The following is a 26,514-nucleotide window of genomic DNA, read 5'->3' as shown; positions in this document are numbered from 1 at the left end:
CAACACACCCACCCATACACACACACATACACACACACATGCGCACAGAGACTAACAGCAGTCAGAGACTACTAAAGGAGGTGGAAAATTATTTAAAGATAGTCAAGTTCGTTCGGCTCTAATATTCGACAGTCATATGATGGACGTTTCGCGTATCGTATCGTAACGACGTTGTTTTATTGCGGCGCGTGCATCGCAAGTTGCTCCATTTCGTACGACTGGAACTGAACTTTTAAAAACCGTGCAAAAACGCTCAGCGAAAACGCAGAAGCAGCGGCGGTGACATCGGCAGCAGCGTTGACGTTGCCGGCGGGAGGCAGCTTGGCAGCAAACTCATTCAAATTTAATTCAACGACCAAGCGGGCCAAACAAAAAGTGTCAAGCCTCACGCTGCAGCGGTTCAATAAGCGCCGTGGAACGGTCCTGATCGTACGCGTCGGTGTCTCCATCTTGTTTTATTTTTGTTGTTTGTGTTTTTTTTTCTGTTCTCTGTTCCGTTAGTTTGCGGGTGCACCCTGTCTTGATTCGTTTTTAACTTAAAGAAAAAATAAGCCCAACTATAAAAACTATTGCGATCGGTTATAAAATTTATAAAAAAAATTAGTTTTTCAAGTGTGGGTATTACAATCATTAAAATGCGCGCAAATTGTTTGAAACATTATCACGAATTCTATACTACGAGCAAAGTGATTTTTTGTTCATTCTTGAAATATATAGGGTATTCCAATTTGCAATATAGTATACATACATATGTACATATATTGTTTGGGGTAAATCAAAACTGGGACTATTCACTTGTGTTTGGGATACATGTACATAATCGTATAATTTCGCTGAACAGCTGTTCACTAAATAGTGTCTGGCTTAAGCACTGGAAATTATGTACATACATACATATGTATGTATGTATGTGTACATATGTATATATACATACATATACATATATCCTTAAATTTTATACAAATAACACGCAATCACGTACCCTGCATTACATGCGCAAATCGCGACAGAAGCATACATACATACATATGTACTTAGGTACTCGTATGTATGTATGTATATAGACTGAAGTGTTGTTGAGCTTTCTTCACAATGTATACATTTAATGCTCATCCATTTGATTTGCGCTTGCCGTGTATTTATATGCCAGTTATACCATGCCATTACAAGTATTGTATGTATGCATCTGTGGAACAAATGCAATTTTGTTCAACGACATGTCAACAATAAATACATACATATGTATGTACATACATACATATGTACATACATAAGTGCAGACAATATTGCAATTTCTTGTGGTCACTTCTGGGCCTTATCGGACACACCAACAAGGCGACTGAGGAAACAGTAAACAAAACGGTAATCGGCAGGCTTTGGTGACAAACAAATATGTATGTATGTACATACATACATATGTATGTATAATTTTTTCGATTTCGGATTACGAATTTAGTTCATGATGTCAACAGCATTAATATATACATTCATATAGTATGTATTATTAAAAAAATAAAATTATCATAAGGTCGTGGATCGAACGAGACTGAACACAGATTGTGGGTAATAAAGTGCATGGACATCAGTCCAATTACATACATACAAGTATGTACATACATCTCTAAAGTTTCTAAAAAATTAACTGCACGGTATAGCTTTCGACTTTATTTCGTTTTTGCTCCATTGAAACAGAAGGAAAATAAAGAGGTCCTTGGCTGTACACCAGTGATCCTATTTAATTCATATACATACATACATATAAATTATTCATGTAATCGTATGTACATATGGAGCACTAGCGTAGTAGGGTGTCCCGACTTTAGAATGCTCTGTTCCTTTGCTCTGTCACTATATAAACTTTAAATTTTTTTTACGAAATTGTAATAATAAAAAAACAATAGTTTTGATCGATTATACCTTCTTTGGGACTTGAGCCCGCACATTTACATCGGAACTGTGCCTATGATGTCTATGCGAGGCTGTGTTTAACAATGTGTGCAGTAAAAAGTTGAATCAAAACAGCAGAAGAGCTTGGGCAGATAATAAATTTATGGCTATAACTTCCTTTCGAATTGACCTATCATGATGAAACCTGCCACACATGAAGGTATTTTCCAAATTTGAGATACAATTTCATAGGAAAGTACTTTGTACACATATAGGTCATTTGGGACCAAAATTTAGTGTCTCTAGCATTAATAGTCTCCGAGATCTACGTGATTGTACGAATGCCTATACGGAAAATCCCTAACAAAAAACTCTTGGTGCGAACACATATAAAGCATATTGGTGCAATATGTGCAATATTTTTAGGCCTTATAGTTCCTGATATCTACCTTTTCATACGAACAGACAGACGGACAGCGAGGCAGACATGAGTAGATCAACTCGTCTTGGCTTGCCAATTAAGAATATATATACTTTGTGGGATCTGCCACGCATCCTTCTGTTAAATGTTTACTTTGCACAAACCTAATATTTAATACTCTTGTACTTTTCAGGTACAGAGTATAAAAATGGAACAATTATCTCTTCTGTAAAAATGAATATGATAAATATATGTATATGTACAAAAATAATACTGATATTGACGCGTAACCAAAATCCGAGTTTAAGAACTAGCATCCAACAAACACAATAGTTGTAATTAAATGTTTTTTGTAGTAGTGGGTTCAAATCTGCAAAAACACCAAAAATCGTCCTTTCCAGGATCTAGGAGAGCATCCATACCACTAGTATTTTTTTCACACTTGGTCTATTACTTTCAAAGGTCCTTACATTGCAATACGTATATCGAGCACATACTCGTATAGTGGTTTTGTATGGCTCTTTGGTTATGGCTGTTATTAATAGCTCAATTTGTTTTTTACTTTTTGGCTAGCAGATATGTATTTGTGTCTGTTTACGCAACTGATCCAGAAGCACTATACAACTATATCTAAAGTCATATAGTCACCGCTTTTATAGCTCCCTTCTTTATACTTACTAATCGTAGGAGTCAGCCGTAGTATCTGGTCTAATATTATAACAGCTATAACGTTTACTTCGGCTGTAGCCACAGATCAATCCATAGATTTACCATATATGTATGTGTAATGCCCTTTTGTAAAGGATTTTTTATTATTTTAAAATTAACAATAATACATTTTATTTATAAATAGAAAAATAGGCGCTGGCGTTGAAGCCTTCAGGAACGCGGTTACTTAATTTTTATTCACAAATCGAAAGTGGTTTTGCTGACGGTCGTGTTTTTTACGGCTGGTTCCATTCAGTTAAGGTCGGTTTGGAGCCAAAAAAATAATGCATACTCGCTGAGCTATCTCAGGAACTCGCCCCCACCCAACATTTGGGCCACTGTGAATCATTGTGATACCTATAGTATATGAGTGTGTAGGCATGACATTTACCAAGTTGCTGGGGCTTTGACCAGTTTTATCAGTTTAAGACGGCTTCTGGGTGTTGGGTGGGTGCTTAAGTGGCGCTTACCCAGTCCGTAATACCCATTGGTATATATTTCCATCAATCATGTGCGTATTGGACAGGCATACCTTGTTTATATGTTGGTTCCTATAAGCGAATGTTCAAAGCTGACGACGATCACTGCCATCCGCTACTTGGCAATCAATCAGCTCTCGATAGGGTCGCTACTAAGCATATACTTACTATCGACACTTGGTTGTCAACACTGTTATTAATTGACTTGTAACATGAGGGTGGTACTAACGACGTCAAAGTCAGTCATCAAGAAGCTATGATGGTGAAATCTTATCAGGGAGGAAGACGAAACGAGACATTGATAGATCACAATTCAATTAATAATATTTATTGGGAACTCTTGCAAGAGAGAAACCAAGCTTTGGATAAAAGTCTGCTAGTTTAATACGAGTATCGAGTTCTGATAAATAATTTCGTTATTTAATCATTTCTAGCTATCAATGTAGTCGAACACACTATAATACCTTGCAACATGTATTTGATTACACTTTTCAAGTTCTGCCGTGCCTGACAAGAAAATCTTAAAGACACAAATTCAAGTACACGAGTATGCATTTAGTAAGTAAATAGTACTAATACTCGTATACTATATATGTATTTGGAGGTACACCAGTTTGGAGCTACCATCGCCTATGTGCGGGGTCGTCATTGGCGACGTTGGCGCCGCTATGTCATATGAAAAACACCGCCAGAAATGCTAACCGTGATTATTTACTAAACGTGTTCATTTGTAGTTGCTGCCATTTATTATTGATTATATGAGTATTTAGCGTTGAGTATACTCGTATGTAAATATTTTGTATTTAATAACGATGTTATACATACATACAATACAATAATATAAGTATAATAAACATAATTTTCTGCCTCTGACATTTTCTGCACGTACGAGCATCATCGCTGAGGTCACCGGTGAAATAAGTACATATAGTATGTATGTATGTATACCTATATGTACGTACTTATACCCCCTGTGTAGAGTTCGACCGATTCAGCTCCCGGGTAACACAGCCGGATGATCCTTCCTCGCGCGCCTATACTAACACCACTGCTCAAAATTTGAGCCACTATAAAACTTCTCTTGAATTCTAATTAGTCAAGTTTATATGACTATATTAAACGGACTGTTGTTATCGCACCCTGATTGACGTCAAATATTGATTAAAACAATTTACATGATCATTGAATGTGGGCAATAGCACGGTTTTACAATGTGCAGCCACGTGTGAATGGACTCAATGGCCGTTGGTCGGGATTGTTTAGGTGATGACATTGGACGAAACTGAAAGAAGATATTCGTCGAAGGATGGTATATCACGCGTCAAAAATTTAAAACAAAATAGACAAATCATTGTCGCTGCATGAGAATCGAAATTATTATCGATGGCGCTACAGGTTTCCATGTATTTATTTGCTTTCGTATGGAATCGTAATTTTAAATTTATGCTGTCTTCAATAGTAATGATATATAGAAGTCTAGCTCTAATTTCGATGCCATAAAATCCTTTTATTACTTGCCATAATTAATTTTGGGGTATTTTAGTCCTAATCTTCTTGCAGCAACACATATTTATGATCTGTTCTTCCTATATTTCTCTCCTGCATTCTGTTTCATTTACGTGCACATTGATAGTCCTTAACCTTCAAAATCTAAAAGACAAGTAGTCCACTGAAGGTTGTTTCTATATTATCTGTATTTTTGAAAATGTAATGTAAATTGTTAGCAAAAAATATAGGTTGCATTGAAAATCGAAATTTCAGTAATACTTGCAACATAGAATGCCGGTTTATAATAAATATAAGCTTACCCTTTCCTGCACATAGGAAAACCCCTTTCCCCTTTTGGGTTCTCTTCAATTCAGTATCTAGCTTAGTTCATATCAGTCTGCCTTAATTAAGACGAAAATCTTACTGACCTCCAGTGTCCTGTTCATAAAGCAATGTTTCTGTAACTCAAAAAAGTGTGTCATTATTTTGCGCAATACCAAGATTTTAAAAATCGAATTGCAGTGTTTTCTAATGTCTATGGAATTTTTTCGGTTTAGCATTAAACATTTCGCCCATTTTCCATCGAATGTGACAAGCCCAAAAAAGTTGTTTTAAATAAAAGCAAATAACAAATAACGTCATCAAAATGATTGTGTTTGCAATAAAATATTGAAACGAAATAGGTAAACGAAAAGAGCTGTGTTATATATCTCTGTCACGCCCTACAGTCAATTTTTATTGTTAACAAATAAGTTATCACAGTCAAATTGGTTGGTGTGACCTTTTTTACAAGCCGATATACTCGTATATTTTCTGGAGTTTTTCCTCTATTAGATGGAATTTGATAATTTAAAAAAAGTTTCCATATGTCTCAACACATATAATCAGCTATAAAAGAACCAACACTTGATGTGAACTGCAAATATAAGTATATACTATATGAATTAAAAGTTGTATAATAATAATCTATGAATACATACATATGTACATACTTGTATGTATGCATGTCTTTGTGCCAATATCTACAAAATTGTCGTAGTTGTCAGGTTCTTCAAAGCCGATGCACAGAAATTCCCAGTACGACTATATACTTGTACATGAAATATTATGCAATGGCATACTTTTGTTGATTGATTAATTAAACATACAAAGTATTCAAAAATACGACATGCCCAACATTTCGAAACAATAAAATAAAATGCTTTGAGTTATAAAAATTTCATAAATAGTACGATAACACATAACTTGAATCAAAACATAATATTATTTGGCAGCTTATTCGTATTCTTAATGCTGGAATCAAAATACAGTGATATAATATGTATATATCTTTAGAAAATACGAATTTCGAATGCAATGCAATTTTAATTTAGTATGTGCAATTGCTTCTTAAAACCCAGTTCTACGGAGGAAGAGTGCATCCAGTTCCAGCTTTAAACTATTTAAACTATTTCATCTACTAATAACTAATACGAATGAAATGTAGAAAGTCAAAAACCGGTATTATTTATTCCTTAGAAAACTTTGTTCTGTGTTCTTCATTAAATGAACTGACTAATTTGAAAACTCTTTAGATGTTACATTTATGAATTACTAAAAAATATTGTAATAAATATATGAGCTAAAACAATTAAATTATAGTATAAATATGGTCATCAATTATTTAAATGCTGCAGCACACCCAGTTCGGATCGATTCACAATGCTTAGTGAGCTTCGTACGATTTCTGCTATTTCCTAAAATGAAATATTCTGTTCCCTTTCATTCGAGAATTAGTGATAAATGGACTAGTATGTGAGTGTTTCGAAAGTTTCTGACATAGTTTTGGGCCTTTTTTATTAAAGTAATACTGTACGAGTACATAGTTTTGACATAGCCAGATCACAAAAAACCTCACTTCCTACGCACATGCCACATGCCACGTGAGGCGCATAGTCGTGATTCAAATTCCTTGGAATACAGCATAAATATATGTACTCCCAGTGTCTGCTCAAAGTCTACTCTTACTTAAGCCAATAGTCACAGACCAGACCTGTGGTATCAACAGTACGTCAGCGATAAGCACGGAACTACCTCAACATGATTTAATTGTAGTAAAAATGGCATCATAATGGCAACATTATCTTTATGATTATACCTAAGAAGTCACCAGTCACCAGCCAGTCAGTAGTCAACAGTCAACAGTCGGCCGAGCGCATAAAGAAACCAGCTATCAATGCTTTAGGGCGGAATCAATGACGACGACTACTGACCAGACTCGTCAGAGAGCTGTGGCAATTGCGCTAATTGGTGGCCCGAGGTGTTAGCTGCTGCCTGATCGTTTGCTGTACATTTTCAAATGCCAAGTCCCATCACCGAAGACCCACCACCCTCTGCGTGGCGGGAAACATGTCGTCGTCGTCGTCATCCGTTTTCCTGACTTGCACCTAATCTCAGGCAGATAAGAGAGCCGCTGTTGCTGTTGCTGTTGCTGTTACTGCTGTAGCTGCTAATCGTAGCTATACTCGTAGTCGTAATCGTACCGAAGCAAAACAGATCGTACAAATTAGCAGGAATACCTACGAGTACGAGTACGAGTATTCGCCTTGGTGATATGATTAGAAATGTCAATAAGTGCTGTTGCGCAGGCGGTAGAAATGGCAATGGAAAATGGCTAATGACGCTCCATCTGGGCTTTAGATGACGTCGTTGAGTTGTGTAAATATTTCAGTAAGGAAATCTAATCATAGATATCTGAGTATACTTACACAACAAACACACACAATGTACTATATTTTTCCCCTGTCGCCTCCGAGGCAGTCTTTACCTACTTGGGGATCCCTGGGATTACTTTGTATGTTGTTTCATTGATTGTACTACAATATACTGCACTTGATCGTGTCGCCATAGAGAATCTTGAGACTTATACGCCTAGTACTATATGATGGCCCCGCGAGAAACAATTGACAAAGCACCAAAAGTCACAAGAGCTCAACACGCTAAGAATGCAAAAGCGTAACTAAATGCCCAATATTAAGAAGTCCACCTGTTAATTCCGCTGCAAGAATCGGGCATGCGATAAGAAAAACCACATTGAGCCATTAAAAAATAGCTCTTTGTAGTAGGACAAGCAACTTGTGGGTAAAAGTCATACCCCTTACCCATACCAATACCCAAAGCAATCTACGAGTAACATGCTATGTATACTAAGTACATAGTATACTTGTATATTTATAAATATATTGTATACATATGTATAAGCGGCAAATTCATGTAGACAACATTTTAAGCGAGTCAGATAGAAGGCACTTGAGCAATCGCAATCAAATGCCGATTAAAAAGAAATATTATAGTATGTATTGAAACCATAAACAATGCTCCCTGTTATTCCCTGTTATTGTGAGGTTTCAAACAATTTGTCGCGCATGTGATTAAAAATTGAAGTGCAAGAGAATGCAGCTCCTAACTAAAGACAACAACTATCTTGCAGATAGCCAAGTAAAACTTTTGCGACACCTGAGCATGTCGCCAAGACGTTGGATCCTTTTGCTCATCTTCTACATATCATATTTAATGTTTGGTGCCTCAATCTACTATCACATCGAACATGGCTTGGAGAAGATAAATCGTTCCGCCGAGCTGAAGGAACGCATTATCATTTATGGTGGGTACTAAATTTAAGCACTTCGGTTCTTATACTCAACTGAACGCGAGTATATAAAACATTGATTTTACTATATGTACACATTTTAGAAGTACATGCATAAGTTCTCGCAAATGATTGGAATTTGATTACAAATCGAATCTGTGATTATACAGGTACTTCTTTCGAATGTCCTCTTGTTCGATAGTTTGTCTGTGTTGAGGCAAATCTCGCGAAATAGTAGCATAATAGCACGAGAAAGGACAAACTTCTGTTATATATATGTACATATATGCACGCAATATTCAGGAAGGAAGCAAGTTTATCCGACTCCATAAAGTATGAGTGTGGAGGCTCTTGGTATGTAAGCTCTCCTAATCCCTAGGGATCACGAGCTTTACTTTATTTACTTTTGAATGCTCTTTTTAAGGGGTATTTTGAAGGAAAGTGAACCTACAAGTACAAAGAAAATAAATGAAATTTTAAAACTGTACTATTCGCTGATCGATCTTATTTGGCCTTTAAGTCTACATTTTGACAAAGCTATACTGAGAGACACAAATTGTTATCAATGTGAAATACCCGTCAAGTTTATTGATCTTAGATTGTGGCTGCTTATCTGAGCTATTCTTGGTTGTGATTTCAGAAGAGCACGGATTCCTAATGCTGGTCATTTACATGCATATAAAGACTTCAAATTGTTATTAATAAAGAATATTCCCCACTACATTTACAACTTCGCCCACACACTACTTACGTAAAAAATTCACACAACTCTTGATAACTTGCGACCCACGCGCTTTTTTTAGAATGCAGAACTTTATTTTAAGTGTATACGTGTGTATGTATACATGTAAAGTCCACAAAAATGTACATACTCATATGTATACATACTACTCGTATATACTCGTATAAGAAAACGTGCGTAAATGTTTGAAGTGTGATCTTTATGATTTAACAAGTCTGCGACTTTCGGTTGTGAATATTTGTCTTGTGCATACAAAAACCTATGAATATTCCTACACGTCTACACGTAAAGTTCACAAGTTTTATTTAGCCTCAAATAAATTGCAATAAAAACCCGAATTTAAACAGCAATAGCCCATAAAAATCGCTAATTGCACAGATAAACAAACTATAAGCGCTCTAATTAGACTGCGACGAGGGAAGACGTGCATTGAATTTTTATGAGATTTGTCAGTACTTCAGAGAAGGACCACTCACTACATTTCCGAGTAAGCATCTCTGTGCTGACTTATCTATCCGTACAGCTCGTACTGCTCTCAAATACCCTAAAATAGCGCCCAAAGATCTTCTAAGTGTCGTGGCATTTCAACAGTGAATGGTCAGCTTTTATCAGGTGTACATATTTAATAAGTAAGTATACATATAATACGTAAATATGTGTATATGTACATATATATGTACTTATACGTATGTATGCCAATATCAGTTTAATCACCTGGGCTTCAAAACCACTTCAACGAATTCGCATTGAACAAGCACGACACGAATAACTTTAAGTGCCGCACATTACTCGTAGTACCTTGCTATCAGCAAGGAAATACTGTGTTGCAATATTAAGCCGATATGGATCATAATCATGCAGTAGTTGCTCGGAAATTAAAGTGTTCGTAGACTAGAAGAATCTTATTATTCTGCTTTAAGTCATTCGTTAAATGGATAACCTTTTCTAATGCCTACCTTGACTTTCTAAACAAACATCAAGTTATTCTTTTAAGATTCTTAAACACCAAAGAATGAAGTCGACAGATCGGCTGACTATTTTATTTATTTATGTTTTATGTAATTATTTATTTTTTATTTATTTCAATAAACATTGACTGTCGACATAGGAAAACAATATACAAGTATACAACAACAGCTGCGGGCACTACTGTCATATATATATGGCTATAACTTCCTGTTAAATCGGCTTATCAATATGAAACTTGGCATACGGACTCAAATTCAATACCTGGAGCTACTTTCCTTATTTCAATGAAAATTTCCAAGAAATACGGGAATTATGGAAAATTTCGAATAGCTCGGGAGTGGAGGGGTGTATCAGAAAAAAAAACACTAATTCGTCTTTTCTCGGAATTAGGAGAATCTGGATACGAAGTTTAGTTTTTCTAGCTCTGAGATCTTTGCGTTCATACAGACGGACATGGCTATATCAACTCGGCTTGTCACCCTAATCAATATATATATGTACCTTGTGGGGTCTGCCACGCCACCTTCTGTGTGTTACATAAATTCGCACAAAACTAATATACCCTTTCACCCTTTGGGTACCGGGTATGAAAACCGTATAGGCCAGGAAAGCCTAAGTAGGAGGAATCTAATCAAATGACAAAATAATATCAGAGGCGAAAACTTAACTTAAAAGAAGAGACAGTTCGGTTGAGAGCAGGTCAAAATATTTATTATTGGTTAATAGGTTATAGGTATATATGTAGGTTAAAACCCGTTAAGTTACGGAAAAGGAAAAGATAATTTCTTGTTATTCTGCGGGGTACTGAGAAATTAAGACGACCTAAAAGGAAAAGAGAATGGACACTATCGACAAACAGTTTGATGAAACTCTACAGCAGAGAAGAGAAGCGGAAAGAGAGAGATAAAACAAAATCAAATTAACTCTTGTTTTCCAGGTGTTTTCTGGGTCAGATCGTTTTCAAAATATAGGCGCTCGTCCAACAGGCGGACAGGCGGACAGGCAGACAGACGGAGATAACAAGTGGCTTGAAGACTTCAAGTGTTCAGCTTTTAAAACCATTTTAAGGAAGTGCATATGTGGGAATAGCGTGCATTCTTAGCAGTTAAGGCTTTATTGTAATCTCTCCAACACAATCACCCAATCGTTATCAATTTCCAACGACAACAACTATGCCGATCTCACATTAATTAAATTAATTTTTCAATTTGTTTGGCACAAACTTTTCCGGCGTTTTACTCGTAAATGGCAAAGCTATTCAAAATAAATGATTCAACTACAATGCAAACATATGTATGTATGTACATATGTACATACACAACATTCGTAAGTATAGTACATATGTTGAAGTCTATGTACAACACATATGTACAAGTATGTATGTATGACAACAAAAGTCAAATCAAGTAAATCTACGGACATTCGCGTACGCACACATACACGTATAGCTATTGCTTACATACATACTTGTACATACATATGTAGGTGTACGTGCCTGAGTACGGCTCTGCTTAGATCTAAAGATTTACAAGAATTGGTGCTAATGATCGACGTCAACATTACCGACGACATCGTTTAGCTCTATGGAAAAATTGCCACAATCAAGAGCAACAATAGCAACAAGTGCAACAAAAATCGCTGCAGTTGTTATCTTTAACTATATGGCGGGCCTATAAGTGACTGGCTGTCTGTCTGTCTGTCTGTCTGTCTGACTCTCTGTCTGTCTGTCTGTCTGTCTGACTGCAGTGCAATTTGTGGGTGCACTGCCGTCGAGATGGGTTCCAAACAATTGTATTGTATGCACTTGCAGTCCGCTCACTGGAATCCTTTTGTTTGATAAATATCGGCCAGAACACTTATGAAATTACTTGCAATTGCCTCTCAGATTAAAGCCTTAACAAGTATTATAAATGCTATTTCTACAAGTATATGGACTAATGTTTATAACAAGATTACGCTTCGGCTGTTAAATGGCTGCATAATGGCAACCGAAAGCGCCCAGAAATAAATTTTCTCGTAGCACATTATCATATATAAGTACATATCATAAAGTACGTATCAACATACTAAATGTATTTATTTTGCATAAAAGTAGCTATAAACAAATGGAAAATCTAAAGTAGGCTGGCCCGACTCTGAAATGCTCTTTGCCAATGAAATACCCTGAACCCAGACGAACTTCGGACACTGAGTTATATGGGCTTCTAGCAGAAGCAAAAAGTAGAAGAAGCGCTAACTCGACGCAGTTTGTGGGCGTAGTACTGGAGGGAAATTGTTTCGCTAATAACGTTTCTTAGACCCCACCGATTTGGATGAAATTTGAAACAAAAGTAGATATTCATATATACATAAATTGTTAGCAAACGTGTGCAAGATTAGTTTATGTTGCTTTTGAAATAGGGACAGTACTATATTAACAAAATTCTGTATCGGAGAGAGTGGAGGGAAAATCAAAAAAATTCAAATGTCTTCAAATGTCCGTCCGTCTGTATGAAAGCAAAGATCTCAGCAAGTACAAGAGCTAGAATAACCAAACTTGGTATTCAGATTCTCCTACGCCTAAACTAAAATTTGGTAGTTACATCCAGTTAGTGATTATATATCCCAAGTATCCCAAGTTATTATGACAAGTTGATTAGAAAGAAAGTTATAGCCATATAACCAAGCCCAAGCTCTGTCCGCAGCTGTATTTGTTGCTGATTTGACATAATTATGTAATGCATACATACATACATACATATGTACCAGTACACAAACACGCATAGACACGATTCTGATGTAAATGTACTTGTATGCATGCATGTATGGAATATTTATACTCTGTACATGAAATGTACAAGAGTATATTAGGTTTGCGGGAGCTGAAAAATGTAACAGGCAGAAGGAGGCGTGGCAGACCCCACAAAGTATATATATTCTGGATCAGCGTGACAAGACGAGTCGATCTAGCCCTGTCTGTCTGTCTGTCCGTCTGTCCGTCCGTATGAACACCTGGATCTCAGAGACTATAAGAGATAGAGACACCAAATTTTGCACGAAGATGCGTTATGTGTGTATTCTATACGAGTTTCTTTTATTTTTTTGATTCCCCCCCCCCCCACTTCCCCCCTATGGGGGTTTTCCCGATTTTCCGTATAATCGCCTATATCTCGGAGACTATAAGACCTAGGCACACCAAATTTCCTTCTCTCTCCCTTCTCCGCCGCAATTCGCAATTTTCTCTAACTCCCGTAATTCTTGGAATTTCGAACTAAAATTTTGGAAATACCCCCAGTTGGTTATTATGTGTCCGTGTGCCAAGTTTCATTATGATAGACCGATTTACGGGAGTTAAAGATTGCGGGGGAGAGGGGGGAGGGAGGGAAATTCCAAATTATACATTTTCTGCGTAATCACATAAGGCATCTGGGACTAAAATTTGGTGTTCCTAGGTCTTTTAGTCTCCGAGATATAGACGATTATACGAATGGAAAATCGGGGAAACCCCCATAGGGGGGAAATCAAGGTGGATTTTGGGATTCGGTTAGTTTTCCAGATAATTTAAAAAAACCAAGGCATTCGCACGCGACATATATAGAAGTCGCTTTCTCGGCGAACAGTTCAAACACCGATTTGAGCGAAACCTGAAGGAATATTTTAATGCGACTAATTTTAAGATGTTATGCATTGATGTATCCTAATAATGCTTTTTATTTGTTTCAAAAATATTATGTAGTTTAATTATTATTTAATTTTAATCACTGTCGCACGCGACATTTCCTCCATCATACTTTTTATGTTTTTTTTTTTTACTTTATATGCAATTAGAAATACATAAGATGATTATAAATGATTGTTATATACATATTTTTGTTTTCCAAAACAAAAATTATAACAAATTTTCTTCAATAAAGAAAAACAAAAATGTGTGTTCATCTACATATATAAGAACAAGTAAAAAAGCTAAAGTCGGGTGTCCCGACTTTGAAATACTCTGTACATATGTTTACAATAATTATAGAAAATAAAAAAATTAAGAAAATAAAAAAAAAATTTGATCGATTTTACCTCTCTCGGTATTCGAACTAACGTAAAGGGTGTATAATTGCACATTTACATAGCAATTGCGTCTGTGTGAGTGTATGTATGCCTATGCGCATCTATTCGTGTCTGTGTAAGCATTTTCGCAGTCAACCAAACAGCAACATCAACAACAGCCGCGGGCAGCGCTGAGCAGCGCTTGAGCAGCGCTGCAGCAGCAAATATATTTATGGCTATAACTTCTTGTTAAATCGGTCTATCATAATGAAATTTGGCATACGGACACATAATAACCAACTGGGGGTATTTCCAAAAGGGTATTTCGAAATTCCAAGAATTACGGGAGTTACGATTTGCGGGGTAGAGGGGGGAGGGAGGGGAATTCCAAAATATACATTTTCTGCGTATTCACATAAGGCATCTGGGACTAAAATTTGGTGTTCCTAGGTCTTATAGTCTCCGATTATACGAATGGAAAATCGGGAAAACCCCCATAGAGGGGAAGTGGGGGGAAAATCAAAAAAATAAAACAAACTCGTATAGAATACACACATAACGCATCTTTGTGCAAAATTTGGTGTCTCTATCTCTTATAGTCTCTGAGATCCAGGTGTTCATACGGACGGACAGACGGACAGACAGACAGACAGGGCTAGATCGACTCGTCTCGTCATGCTGATCAAGAATATATATACTTTGTGGGGTCTGCCACGCCTCCTTCTGCCTGTTACATTTTTCAGCTCCCGCAAACCTAATATACTCTTGTACATTTCATGTACAGAGTATAATAATATACTTAATAGCATTACTTATGCCACATATATATTTTTATAGCCTGTACCCAAAGGGTGAAAGGCTATACTAGTTTTGTGCGCATGTATGTAACACACAGAAGGAGGCGTGGCAGACCCCACAAAGTATATATATTCTTGATCAGGATGAGAAGACGAGTCGATATAGCCATGTCCGTCTGTCCGTCTGTCTGTATGAGCGCAAGGATCTCAGTAAGTACAAGAGCTAGGATAACCAAAATTGGTATCAAGGTTCCTATAAGCCCTAGGCAGAACGAGTTTATTTATTTTTTTTGATACACCCCCCCACTCCGCCGCAATTCGTATTTTTTCTTATAACTTCCGTAATTCTCGGAATTTTTAATTTTGGTAGGTACATCCAGTTAGTACTAATATGTCCGTGTGCCAAATTTCATCATGATAGGTCAATTCTGAAGAAAGTTATAGCCATAAGTAAAATCGCTGCTCATGCGCTGCCTGCAGCTCTGTCGGCAGCGCTGCCCGCAGCTGTTGTTGTTGTTGCTGCTTTGGTTCAACTTTGTGCTGCATACATACACGCATAAAAACACGCATAGGTACGTGATGTAAATGTATGCTGTTAAAACTGAACATAAACATGTATTCTAATTTAATTTAATTAATTATTTTAATTAATTCATTCATTCATTTTTTTTAATAATTTAATTTTTTTTTAAATTTTTTTTTTTTAATTTTTCCTTTTTGTGGAGAGTACAGGCTATTTTACTGTCGGGCTTGCTCGACTGTAGCGTTCTATCTTGTATTTAATGGAATATGCAGTCCTAGCTCCTTTTACCTGAGGGCCATCGCAAATAAATGAATGTAACTGAGATATACCTAGTATACTCTTCACTTCCTTCCATTTTTCGTTTAACTTATAATGAAGGGACAACTTTTCAATTTCAGCAGAAGGCATAAAATATATTTTAGTTCTATTAATGTTGTTTTCTGCACAATGATAAAAGGAAAGAGCATCCTCTAAAACAATGTTTTTCGATTTGGTTATTTGCCACACTTTTCTTTTAATTACGGCACCAAGGCCATCAACTGCTCCCTTCCCGTGAGAACTTGCAAAATATTCCATTCGATATACAAGCATCCAATATCTTTAATTATGTCAGTCAAGCTTGTCAAAATATATTTATTTTTGAATTGACTGCAGCTTCCATTCGAAAATATTAAAATTTTGCCCATACAAGCTTTTAATAGCTTTTCGAATAGAAGCTTTAAAACAAACAAAAAATACGTTTTTAAAGTGATATTTTGTATGTATATATGTATATAAATAAGGTTGTTTTAGAATTTTTATAGCCTGTACCCAAAGGGTGAAAGGCTATACTAGTTTTGTGCGAATATATGTAACACACAGAAGGATGCGGGGCAGACCCCACAAAGTATATATATTCTTGATCAGGGTCACAAGCCGAGTCGATATAGCCATGTCCGTCCGTCCGTCTGTCTGTCCGTCCGTCCGTGTGTATGAGCGCAAGGATCTGAGAAGGTACAAGAGCTAGAATAACCAAACTCGGTATCCAGATTCCCATAAGCCCTAGGCAGGTCAAGTTTATTTTTTTATTATGTCGCACGCGACATCCAAATATACCTTAAAGCAAAGTTAAAAATTGACCGTAATTGGCAATCGCATCGTTCCTTTTACATTTTTCTTATATTGCTTAAATATAAACCAATATTTTATAGAGCAAATATCAATGCATAATGTCTCTCATTAAGAACAGTAATCAAAACAAAACGTGCAACAGATGTGTTCAAAACTTGACTTTTGCAGTTGTTCGACTTTTCATTTGAATTTTTCGAAATGTGTTATGAATAAATGTAATATTTGATTACATTAGTTAAATTTGATTGATTCTCTATACAAATATGTTAAAACATCATACTTTTACAGACTTTGAATTTTTTTGCTGCGGTTGACATTTCTAGAGACATGCCCATATACTGTTACCTTCTTTGCAGGAAACTAATATACCCTTTTCACCCCTTTAACATAAATATAAAAAAAATAAACTAAATAAACTGTCCTAATAAAACTTGACATACGGACACATAATCACTAAGTGGAGGTATCTGCTTAAAAGTCGCAAGATTGTGGGAGTTGGACTTGGAATCAAATCAAATTTCTCCAGCTCTGATGTCTCTGACATACTATATAGGTTATTATACACACATTTTGTGTTTCACAATAACACACACCTTCCCCTCATTCCCCACGCAATAGAGTTTCGTCAATCCTGTTCAAAGTTACATAAACAAAACATTGTGTTTTGTGACTCTAGCTCTATACTTTCTGATATCCTTCCCAATGCTGCAACCTCTACCCCGCTCGCCATGGCGATCAACAACAAACGCGGAACAATTTTTTAATTTTGTGTGCAAAACTACAGATACTAGAACTAGAACAATTTATATTAATTCGGTGAGGCTGCGCCAGGAAACATTATGATCAAATAGAAAATCAGACAATAAGCAGCCCTATTAGTCAGAAATCACGAGTATAGGTATGTACATATGTATATACTTGTAGGTACGGTCGTTTACCAAAGCACGCACAGATAGTATTTGTCACATTCCCGCATATCACACTTAAATCACATTGGTCATGATCTTGATCATGATCGCGATGATCATTGCCTAATGGCGACGTTATGTGATCTGGTAATTGTTTATAGCAAGTGCCCGTGTAAATGCCACACACCGAGGGCAAAAGCCGACCGATGTAATTCTGTGGGTGTGTATAGTATGTGTGTGTCCCAGTATGCAAATGGCCTTATCAGGGAACAGCGATCGCTAACGGTATATAGTAGATATGTACGTATACACGAACATACATACTAGTATAAACATATGTACTTGTATGTATGAAAATTGCTGTGCATAGAAAAAGCTGGCATGCCCACGATTTCGGTCTCTTTATTGGATATGGCTATGGGTGGCAACAATTTGTGTGCTCTGTGCTACGGCCTTTTATTTGTTAATTCTGATTTGTTTTGCAATTTTTGGATAAGCGGAAGGTTAAATGGCGTTAGTAACGAGATCGGCCGTCCGCTTGAGTGGGCCCGAGCGCTTCCGCAACAGCATGTAATAGAGTTAATTAAAATTGATTTAATTTTATGCTTGATTGCCTTCGGGGTTCTGTGAATGTTTTGTAGATTATCTGGTGTCGGAGCTGGCCGATAAGAATGCGACAGTGCAGCAAGAGATTTTGGAAAGGATCGGCAATTATTGTGGCAAACCGGTTACGGACCACACGCAGGATGAATCAGATATACCCTACACATGGACCTTCTATCATGCCTTCTTCTTTGCCTTTACGGTATGCTCAACCGTGGGATATGGCAACATATCTCCTACAACGACGCTAGGACGGATGATTATGATAGTATACTCAATGATCGGTATACCGGTTAATGGAATACTTTTTGCAGGCTTGGGAGAATACTTTGGTCGCACGGTAAGCGCGTCTACAAGTATAAATATACTGAATATTATTCGTGTATAGTTGTATATAGTAATACAAATTCGTACAATCAATTGAACTTCTCATCGATCTAGTTTGAGGCCATCTATCGCCGCTATAAGAAGTACAAAATGTCGAGCGATCTGCACTATGTTCCACCCCAGTTAGGACTGATCACCACTGTGGCTATAGCCCTCATTCCGGGCATTGCGCTCTTCATTTTGCTGCCTTCCTGGGTGTTCTCATATTTTGAGAGCTGGCCCTATTCGATAGCTCTATATTACAGCTACGTTACGACAACGACAATTGGTTTTGGCGACTATGTGCCCACCTTTGGTGCCAATCAGGTAAATATTGCAAATACATGATGTATATTTATTCAATAATTTCATAGAGACACTGCAGAGATTTCAAGACCATATCAAAAATAACTATCTGCTGAATCATAAACATGTTCAAAGGTCAAAGTAAAAGAGCTCATTTTAATTTTCTTTAACTGATGGTAGACCAGTTCACTTTTAGTGGTGACTGTTCGCTAACTATCGGATAATGAAGGTTGTTAGGAGCCTTTTAACGATACCGCTGATGTCGCGTATCCTTGGAAAATGTCAATAGCGTTTTAGAAGATTGTTTTGCTGTGCTTATCCCAGGGGAAGAAGACGGTGAGTGTTGAGATGTTTCATACTATATGACGCTAGTGCAGTTTACATATGGGGTGTTCCGGAGTTTCCTTACCTCCAGATTTTAAAAATTTCAATATCTTGCGGTCATAAGATATTTGTTTTTAATCAAAAACAAAATGGGTGCTGTCTATGCGGACTCTTCCCCTCCTTTTGCCAAAGTAAAGTTCTGCGCCGCTGGGTTGAAAAGTTGACATACGAGCTTAGAGTGATGTCCGGGAAGCCCAAACACTGTAACCATGACCAAATGGTTCTGGTTACACAAAGACATTATTGATACAGGCTTCGTCACCATAAATCACATTTTCTCTTTTAGCGTTTGATCATTAGTTGTCGTGATTTGATGTAATCAGAACTATTTATTCATCATCGTTAGGTCTTACACAAAATCCCCCTATAAGCAGTGAAAAGGATCGTCATCGAAAGACTATTGTTCTTATATGCAAAATTTAGCCTGATAGCTTTTAAAATATTAGAAAAGTAGTGATTGAAAGAGGAGAGAAATACAACAGGCGAATTACCGGATATAGTCATATGAATGTGTTGTTTCTTGTTATCTACCTTTTAACGTGTATGTCTCAGCTACTCACCCATTTACCCATTTTCCCTCATTTCTACACTTGACTCTATTCTTTTGTAATACTTACAGCCCAGTGAATTTGGCGGCTGGTTTGTGGTCTATCAAATTTTTGTGATTGTCTGGTTTATATTCTCGCTGGGCTATTTGGTAATGGTCATGACCTTCATTACACGGTAAGAGACGTAACCGAGTATTTCTAAGCATGTACAAATTTGTGTCTTGTTTGCATGCTGGGAACATTTTACTTTAACCCACTATGGACCATTTATTTACATGACATGGGGTCCATGTCTTCATTGTCCAACACACACACTATTTACAGCGGATTGCAAAGCAAGAAACTAGCTCAACTGGAACAACAGCTTTCATCCAATTTGAAGGCTACGCAGAATCGCATCTGGACTGGCGTTACCAAGGATGTTGGCTATCTGAGGCGACTGCTTAACGAGCTTTACATACTGAAAGTGAAGGTAATGCTTGGGCATGTTCAAACTATTATGGGCTTACTACTAAAAAAAAAACAGTGTTCCAAATTTGTTCATTTACTGGGGCTACATTAAAATCTTAACTAACTTGAGTCTTTACACAAAAATATGTATCAACAAAATGCACTTGAATGTCGATTAATCACACACGCCTTGGAATATCCGTATCCGTTATATTGAAATCTTGACCAGAGCCATTACGGGATACATATCTACATACAACTTAATGTTTGACTAAGCGGGCCTACAATAACCTAAACCCATACGCCTTCGTATACCTATACTCGATATTAAACTTAGTTATTTGATGATGCATTCTCTTTTTGTAGTTTTGTCGAAAGGGAAATGAAAAAAGCAGGAAGAATAATAAAAAGAAGAAGAAGAAGCAGAGGTGTAAGTAAAATGTTAAATGTATGTATACCATGTATACCAATTAATAAAATCAGTAAATCGCCAGACTTAAATAAATTGAATACAAATAGACGACGAAAGATCAGATGATCTTAAACAGATTCCCATTTTTTGTAAGATGAAATTTAAAATATGTATCTGTAAGTAGTGTTTGATAGTATTTAGGTATTAACTTACATTTCAGCGATTTGCAACATCAAGCTCTGGTTTTGGCAATGATTTAGCAGTAATGTTTGAAAACGTTTTTTTTTAACCCAAAATTTCACAAGAGGGATATAAGGATAAGGATATAAATAAATGTTGTCCGAAAAAGGCAAAATTACAAATTGAACTTGATTTCTGATCAAAAAATTAAACTTAAAGAATACTCATTATTTTATAAGTTTTATTTTTTTTTTTAATTTTTTCAAATCTCTTCAATATATTGTGGAAAAATGAATGAATAAAAATTATAAATTATAAATCATGACGAATATGCATAGATAAGCCCAAAATATATAATTGGTATAATCTTCGTTTTCTCAAAGTTACTATAAGTGAATGAAAAACAAAATAATCATTATTTGTGGTTCCTGCTTTAAACCTGTACATATTTACTTTTTATACCCTGTACCCGTAGGGTAAAAAGCGTATATTAGGTTAGTGCAAAGTATGTAACATGCAGAAGGAAGCATCTCCGACCCCATAAAGTATACATATATATTCTGAATCAGCATGACGAGAGAAATCGATCTAGACATGTCCGTCCGTCCGTCTGGATGAACGCGAGGATCTCAGAAACTATAAAAGCTAGAATAACCAAAGTTGGCATCCAGATTCTCCTAGGTCCGAGTAAGGACGAGTTTATTTTATTTTTTGGAATTTCGCCCCCTTCCCCCGCTACAGAATTTCGTCAATAGCGTCCACATTTCAAATGCTACCTAAACCAAACTTTGCACATACTTGTATTTTATTCAATTCGGTCAATTCTAAGAAAAGTTATTCGCGAAACAAATTCTCTCCAGTACAACCCCTTAGACTGCAGCAACAATTTATTGGACATTCAGATAATTCAAACCTTTTGAAACTATTTGTACTGCTTATTATTAGCCCGTGGAATTAAAAATATTCTAGCGACTGCCCTGTCTGGCTAAGGGGTTGACAACCATGGTTGATAAACTTATAAATCCTGATGTATACTTGTAGTATGTATGTATATACTTAAGTACGTAGTATATTTGTACTGGGTAGGTACGTGAAATTCCAAGTGTGAGACTAATTCGAAACAACAAAAAGCCACTCAAACGATAATGTGAAAAAATAATGAAAATATTCGATAAACATACATTTGTATACATATGTATGTATATACATACATATGTACATACATAAGTACTTAAATATGTCTGCCAAAATTGCATAAAATCTGCACCATTTGATTGCACTTTTTACCGATTTTTGAGTCGAGCAACAAGAGTACCAACACACACACACACATACAAACAATAAGCCAAATGACACTAACACAAATATACTTCCTGTGTATTCTTACATGTACCACAACAAAACTACAACCCCGAAACTGAAACATCGAATGTATAAAACAGCCCGTCTATACCGATGCCGATTTCGCTTACACATTGCCCCGCTCCGCTTCCTGTCCAGAGCTCAGTATGTATCGGATCGATCCGGCACCCATACCAAGTCGCAAGCGCGCCTACTCCATTTGCGCAGATCTGGCGGCAGCGGAGGCGGCTCGTGGCGACGGTATTACGCCCATGGTCCATGCCAGCTCCGACACGGAGCTCAGCAAATTCGACCGAACCAAGACGTTCGAAACGGCGGAGGCCTATCGACAAACTACCGATCTACTTGCCAAGGTGGTCAATGCTTTGGCTACTGTGAAGCCATCGCCCCCGGAGGCTGACGATGCCGCGCTCTACGGAGGCTATCACGGATTTTCCGACTCACAGATTCTTGCTAGCGAGTGGTCCTTTTCGACGATGAATGAGTTCTCAGAGCCCCCACGTCACCCCCGTGCTCGTGCTTGCTCTGACTTTAATATTGGAGCACCGCGCTGGCGCGGCCAGCGTCCACTGCGCGTTCCGCACAATGAGTGGACCTGGAGTGGTGACAACGAGCAGATACAGGAAGCTTTTAATAATCGATATAAAAGTCAGCAGAACGGCTTAGATCCCTATGTGGTTCACATGGAGGAGCACGAGCCAGAAGATCACATGAAGAAGGCAGTTGGTACACGTGTGAAGAAATTCTCAATGCCCGATGGCCTCCGGAGGCTGTTCCATCGCAAACGCCCATCGCAGGATGTAGAGCGAAAATTGTCAGTTGTGTCGGTGCCAGAGGGATCCGCTGCTTTACCGCAGCGTCAATCTTTGGACTACTACAGCAGCACAGTCACAGCGGGATCTAATCCCGCAAACTTCCGGAATGGTCTGCACGGCTTGCACGGTCCGCCGCCACCCTTTGCCTCCAATGCCAGTCTACCCAGCACAACCGGTGGCGGCATAACAAATCATGGCTTCCAGCAAGATGAAACGGAACAGTCCATCTTTAATACCGGCACCCACACTAGCGCTTACCAGCGCAAGTCGGCTCTTGGCACCACTGCAGCAGCGGCGGGAAAACGACGTCGCGAATCTATTTACACGCAGAATCCAGTCCCATCGGCACGCCGAGGCAGCATGTATCCTCCCACCGCGGCAGCACTGGCGCAAATGCAGCGGCGTGGTAGCTTGGCAACCACCAGCGGCTCAGCCGCTATGGCCACCGCAGCAGCACGACGTGGCAGCTTATTCCCGGCGACTGCTGCACCACGCCGCTCTAGCATTTTCTCGGTTACCTCGGAGAAAGACATGGACGTGTTGGAGCAGACCACAATTGCAGATCTAATCCGAGCCCTCGAGGTGGTGCATACGCACGCCGTACTGGATGAGCAACAACAAGCGGCAGCTGCGCCACTACCAACTAAAAGCAGCAAGGCGGACCGAAAGCAGCGCAAAATGGGGAACGCAGGACTGGATCTACCCACAGTGCCAGGCATGCTATCGCTCTTTGCCGGCGATCAAACGCGTACGCTACAAGCAGCCGCAGCCAATCGCCTTTACTCACGACGCTCCACCATCATAGGAACCATGTCAGCCGGCAACGTCGCAGGTCGTCGGCCTTCGGGCATGCAAATGATTGAACCACCGCCTAGCTACACGGAGAAACCACAACCGCCACTCAATGCTATTACAGCTCCGGCCACATCTACTTCCTCGACTGGCGTTTCAAGCAAATTCCGGCGCCGCTTCAGTGTGCGACCGACAGCTCTGCAAATTCCGCCTGGGCAAGCCCCTCCTCCTGGTGATACACTGAACGAGGATTTGGGGGCACTCGGGTTATCGCAAACCTCCCTTCAGCGGCGCATTTCCCTCCGCCCCTCGCCTTTGGCGCGTGAAGCTTCACCACCGTCACCGACGACAGCTCTCGATGAGGCTAGCACTGCTCTGACCACTTCGGTGCCGCCGTTGGCTGATATGCCGAAATCTTCTACGCGTTTGCTGCCCTCAGGCGTAGGCGCTGCGGGAATGCGACCTAGCACGAGTAGTACCCACTCGCCCCTTTCGCGCATCGTGCAAATATCACAGGCGCAGCGAAAGAGCAGTAAGCCCGAGGCGTTTGGTGCTGTCCGCAAACTGCCTGGTTCTGGAGGTACGGGAACAGGCGCTGCAGGCAGCGCCGATAAGTAAGCCCCACCACCACATCTTCCGCTCAAATGTTTTTTGGTAGATCCATACAAACTTACCTTCGCTGTACATACTAGATATGTGTTTATCAACTCAAAATATAATGCATAATACATATACTTAGTATATACTCGTACATACACGTTGGCTCCCAGCTTAATAAAACAAGTTAGTGCTTGTAAATGTAAGGTGGAAAACCATAGATAAGCTAAAAGCCAATATGAAGAATTGAAGTTGATCTTTGAACTATGCATGTACATATATAATAACAAGATTATCTTTGCTTTTATTGCTGCTGTTTTTAAAACAATGTATCTTATCTAAAAACTCACAGTTACTGTATGTCACAGGTTATTTGAACCACTTGGGGTCAAGCTTCAATCTTCATATAAATATTATGTTTTATTTATTTTCTTATACTTAGTATTATATTTGTTTCTACTGGATTTAATTCTTGTTGGATGAGCATTCCATACATATTTAACTGTTAAATTTTAGAACTAGTAATCTATTTTGTTAAGTAGAAGACTCGCATTTGGGAACAGCCTTACTAACTTATACACGAGCCCACAAATTATAACGGAGAACGAGCTTAAATGAACAAAAATCGACAGCTTCCATTTCTAATATACCAACATAGTTACATATATGCGGATATATACCAAAATGTAAAACAAAAAAATGTAAAGCTTTGATTAAATTAATTTCAATATACATACGTAGAAAGAGTTTTATTTGATCCAATGGGAAATGTTTGATTCTTAAATCGCAGAAGCATTTGAATATTAGCGGCTTAATATTCAAACACAGTATCAATATTGCAGCATATAATATCGTAGTGCGATTTAAATCTTATGTTTTCGTATAAACTGTATCAACATAATAACTACACAATTAGGTTAAAATAGATGCATAGATGCAACATTTTAGGCAATATAAAGTCGGCCAGACATTCATTATTATATGCAGAATTGGGGCAACATTTCGCATCAGAATAAAACTGAGTTGGATTTTTTGAAGTTTATTTATAAAAATCCTAATACGCGAACCGGATTTGTGAAGCTAAAGGCTATGAACGCTGAGAATATTGCCAACCGCTATCTTAAAGTACTATATCCATTCACTCAATTTCGAAGGAAAGTCTTGAAGATATATATACTAAGCCCTTCACTACTATATCATGCGGAGAATGTAATATTTTGGCTTTTAAAGTTACATTGTTCAATAGTTTTGCATGCTAATTGTATACCCTGCAACCAAGGATTCAGCATGGCCAAGATAGACAAGTATAAGAGTTAGAATTACCCAACCTGCTATCCAAGCTTAGGTTTTTTACGGTGCACCCCCACGTATCTGGAAGCTGACACAATTTCTGATCGATAAAGTATCCAAACGAAAAACGGTAGTTATATGTATGTATAAATATAGGTATATACTTACACTCATCAAAAAGCCTGCCCAAGACCTTCCGAAAGATATACATGTGCAGATATATCATTCTGTACTATATGTATATGGAGTTATACGGTCCTTTTAGCTTGTGCGTAAACAGTTCCTGAGGGAATTGAGTAAAAACAAGATAGAACGCTACAGTCGAGCAAGCCCGACAGTAAAATAGCCTGTACTCTCCACAAAAAGGAAAAATTAAAAAAAAAAAAATTAAAAAAAAATTAAATTATTAAAAAAAATGAATGAATTAATTAATTAAAATAATTAATTAAATTAAATTAGAATACATGTTTATGTTCAGTTTAAACAGCATACATTTACATCACGTACCTATGCGTGTTCATATGCGTGTATGTATGCAGCACAAAGTTGAACAAAAGCAGCAACAACAACAACAGCTGCGGGCAGCGCTGCCGACAGAGCTGCAGGCAGCGCATGAGCAGCGATTTTACTTATGGCCATAACTTTCTTCAGAATTGACCTATCATGATGGCACACGGACACATTAGTACTAACTGGATGTACCTACCAAAATTGATTTTAAAATTCCGAGAA

At 37.9% G+C, this 26,514-nt stretch overlaps 1 protein-coding gene across 2 annotated transcripts; it reads left to right on the top strand.

Moving 5' to 3' along the window:
* Positions 1 to 25,232, top strand: LOC115629149 (open rectifier potassium channel protein 1). Of its 2 annotated transcripts, XM_030525511.1 has the most exons (7): positions 1 to 614; positions 8,453 to 8,626; positions 18,319 to 18,620; positions 18,722 to 18,973; positions 19,956 to 20,059; positions 20,209 to 20,356; positions 22,369 to 25,232. In XM_030525511.1, the coding sequence occupies exons 2-7, from the start codon at positions 8,485 to 8,487 to the stop codon at positions 24,511 to 24,513; spliced, it is 3,093 nt and encodes a 1,030-aa protein (XP_030381371.1). In that variant the 5' UTR covers positions 1 to 614; positions 8,453 to 8,484; the 3' UTR covers positions 24,514 to 25,232. The 2 variants fall into 2 exon arrangements, with proteins under 2 accessions (XP_030381371.1, XP_030381372.1); XM_030525512.1 differs by lacking the exons at positions 1 to 614; positions 8,453 to 8,626; positions 18,319 to 18,620; positions 18,722 to 18,973 and adding an exon at positions 19,267 to 19,288.
* The last annotated feature ends 1,282 nt before the right edge of the window (positions 25,233 to 26,514 follow it).

Source organism: Scaptodrosophila lebanonensis, unplaced genomic scaffold (genome assembly GCF_003285725.1).
Source record: "Scaptodrosophila lebanonensis strain 11010-0011.00,11010-0021.00 unplaced genomic scaffold, SlebRS2 tig00000136-arrow-arrow-pilon, whole genome shotgun sequence".
NCBI classification, from domain to species: Eukaryota; Metazoa; Arthropoda; class Insecta; order Diptera; family Drosophilidae; genus Scaptodrosophila; species Scaptodrosophila lebanonensis.
The sequence above is the reverse complement of the archived record's forward strand: the minus strand, read 5'-3'. Positions and strand labels throughout refer to the sequence as shown.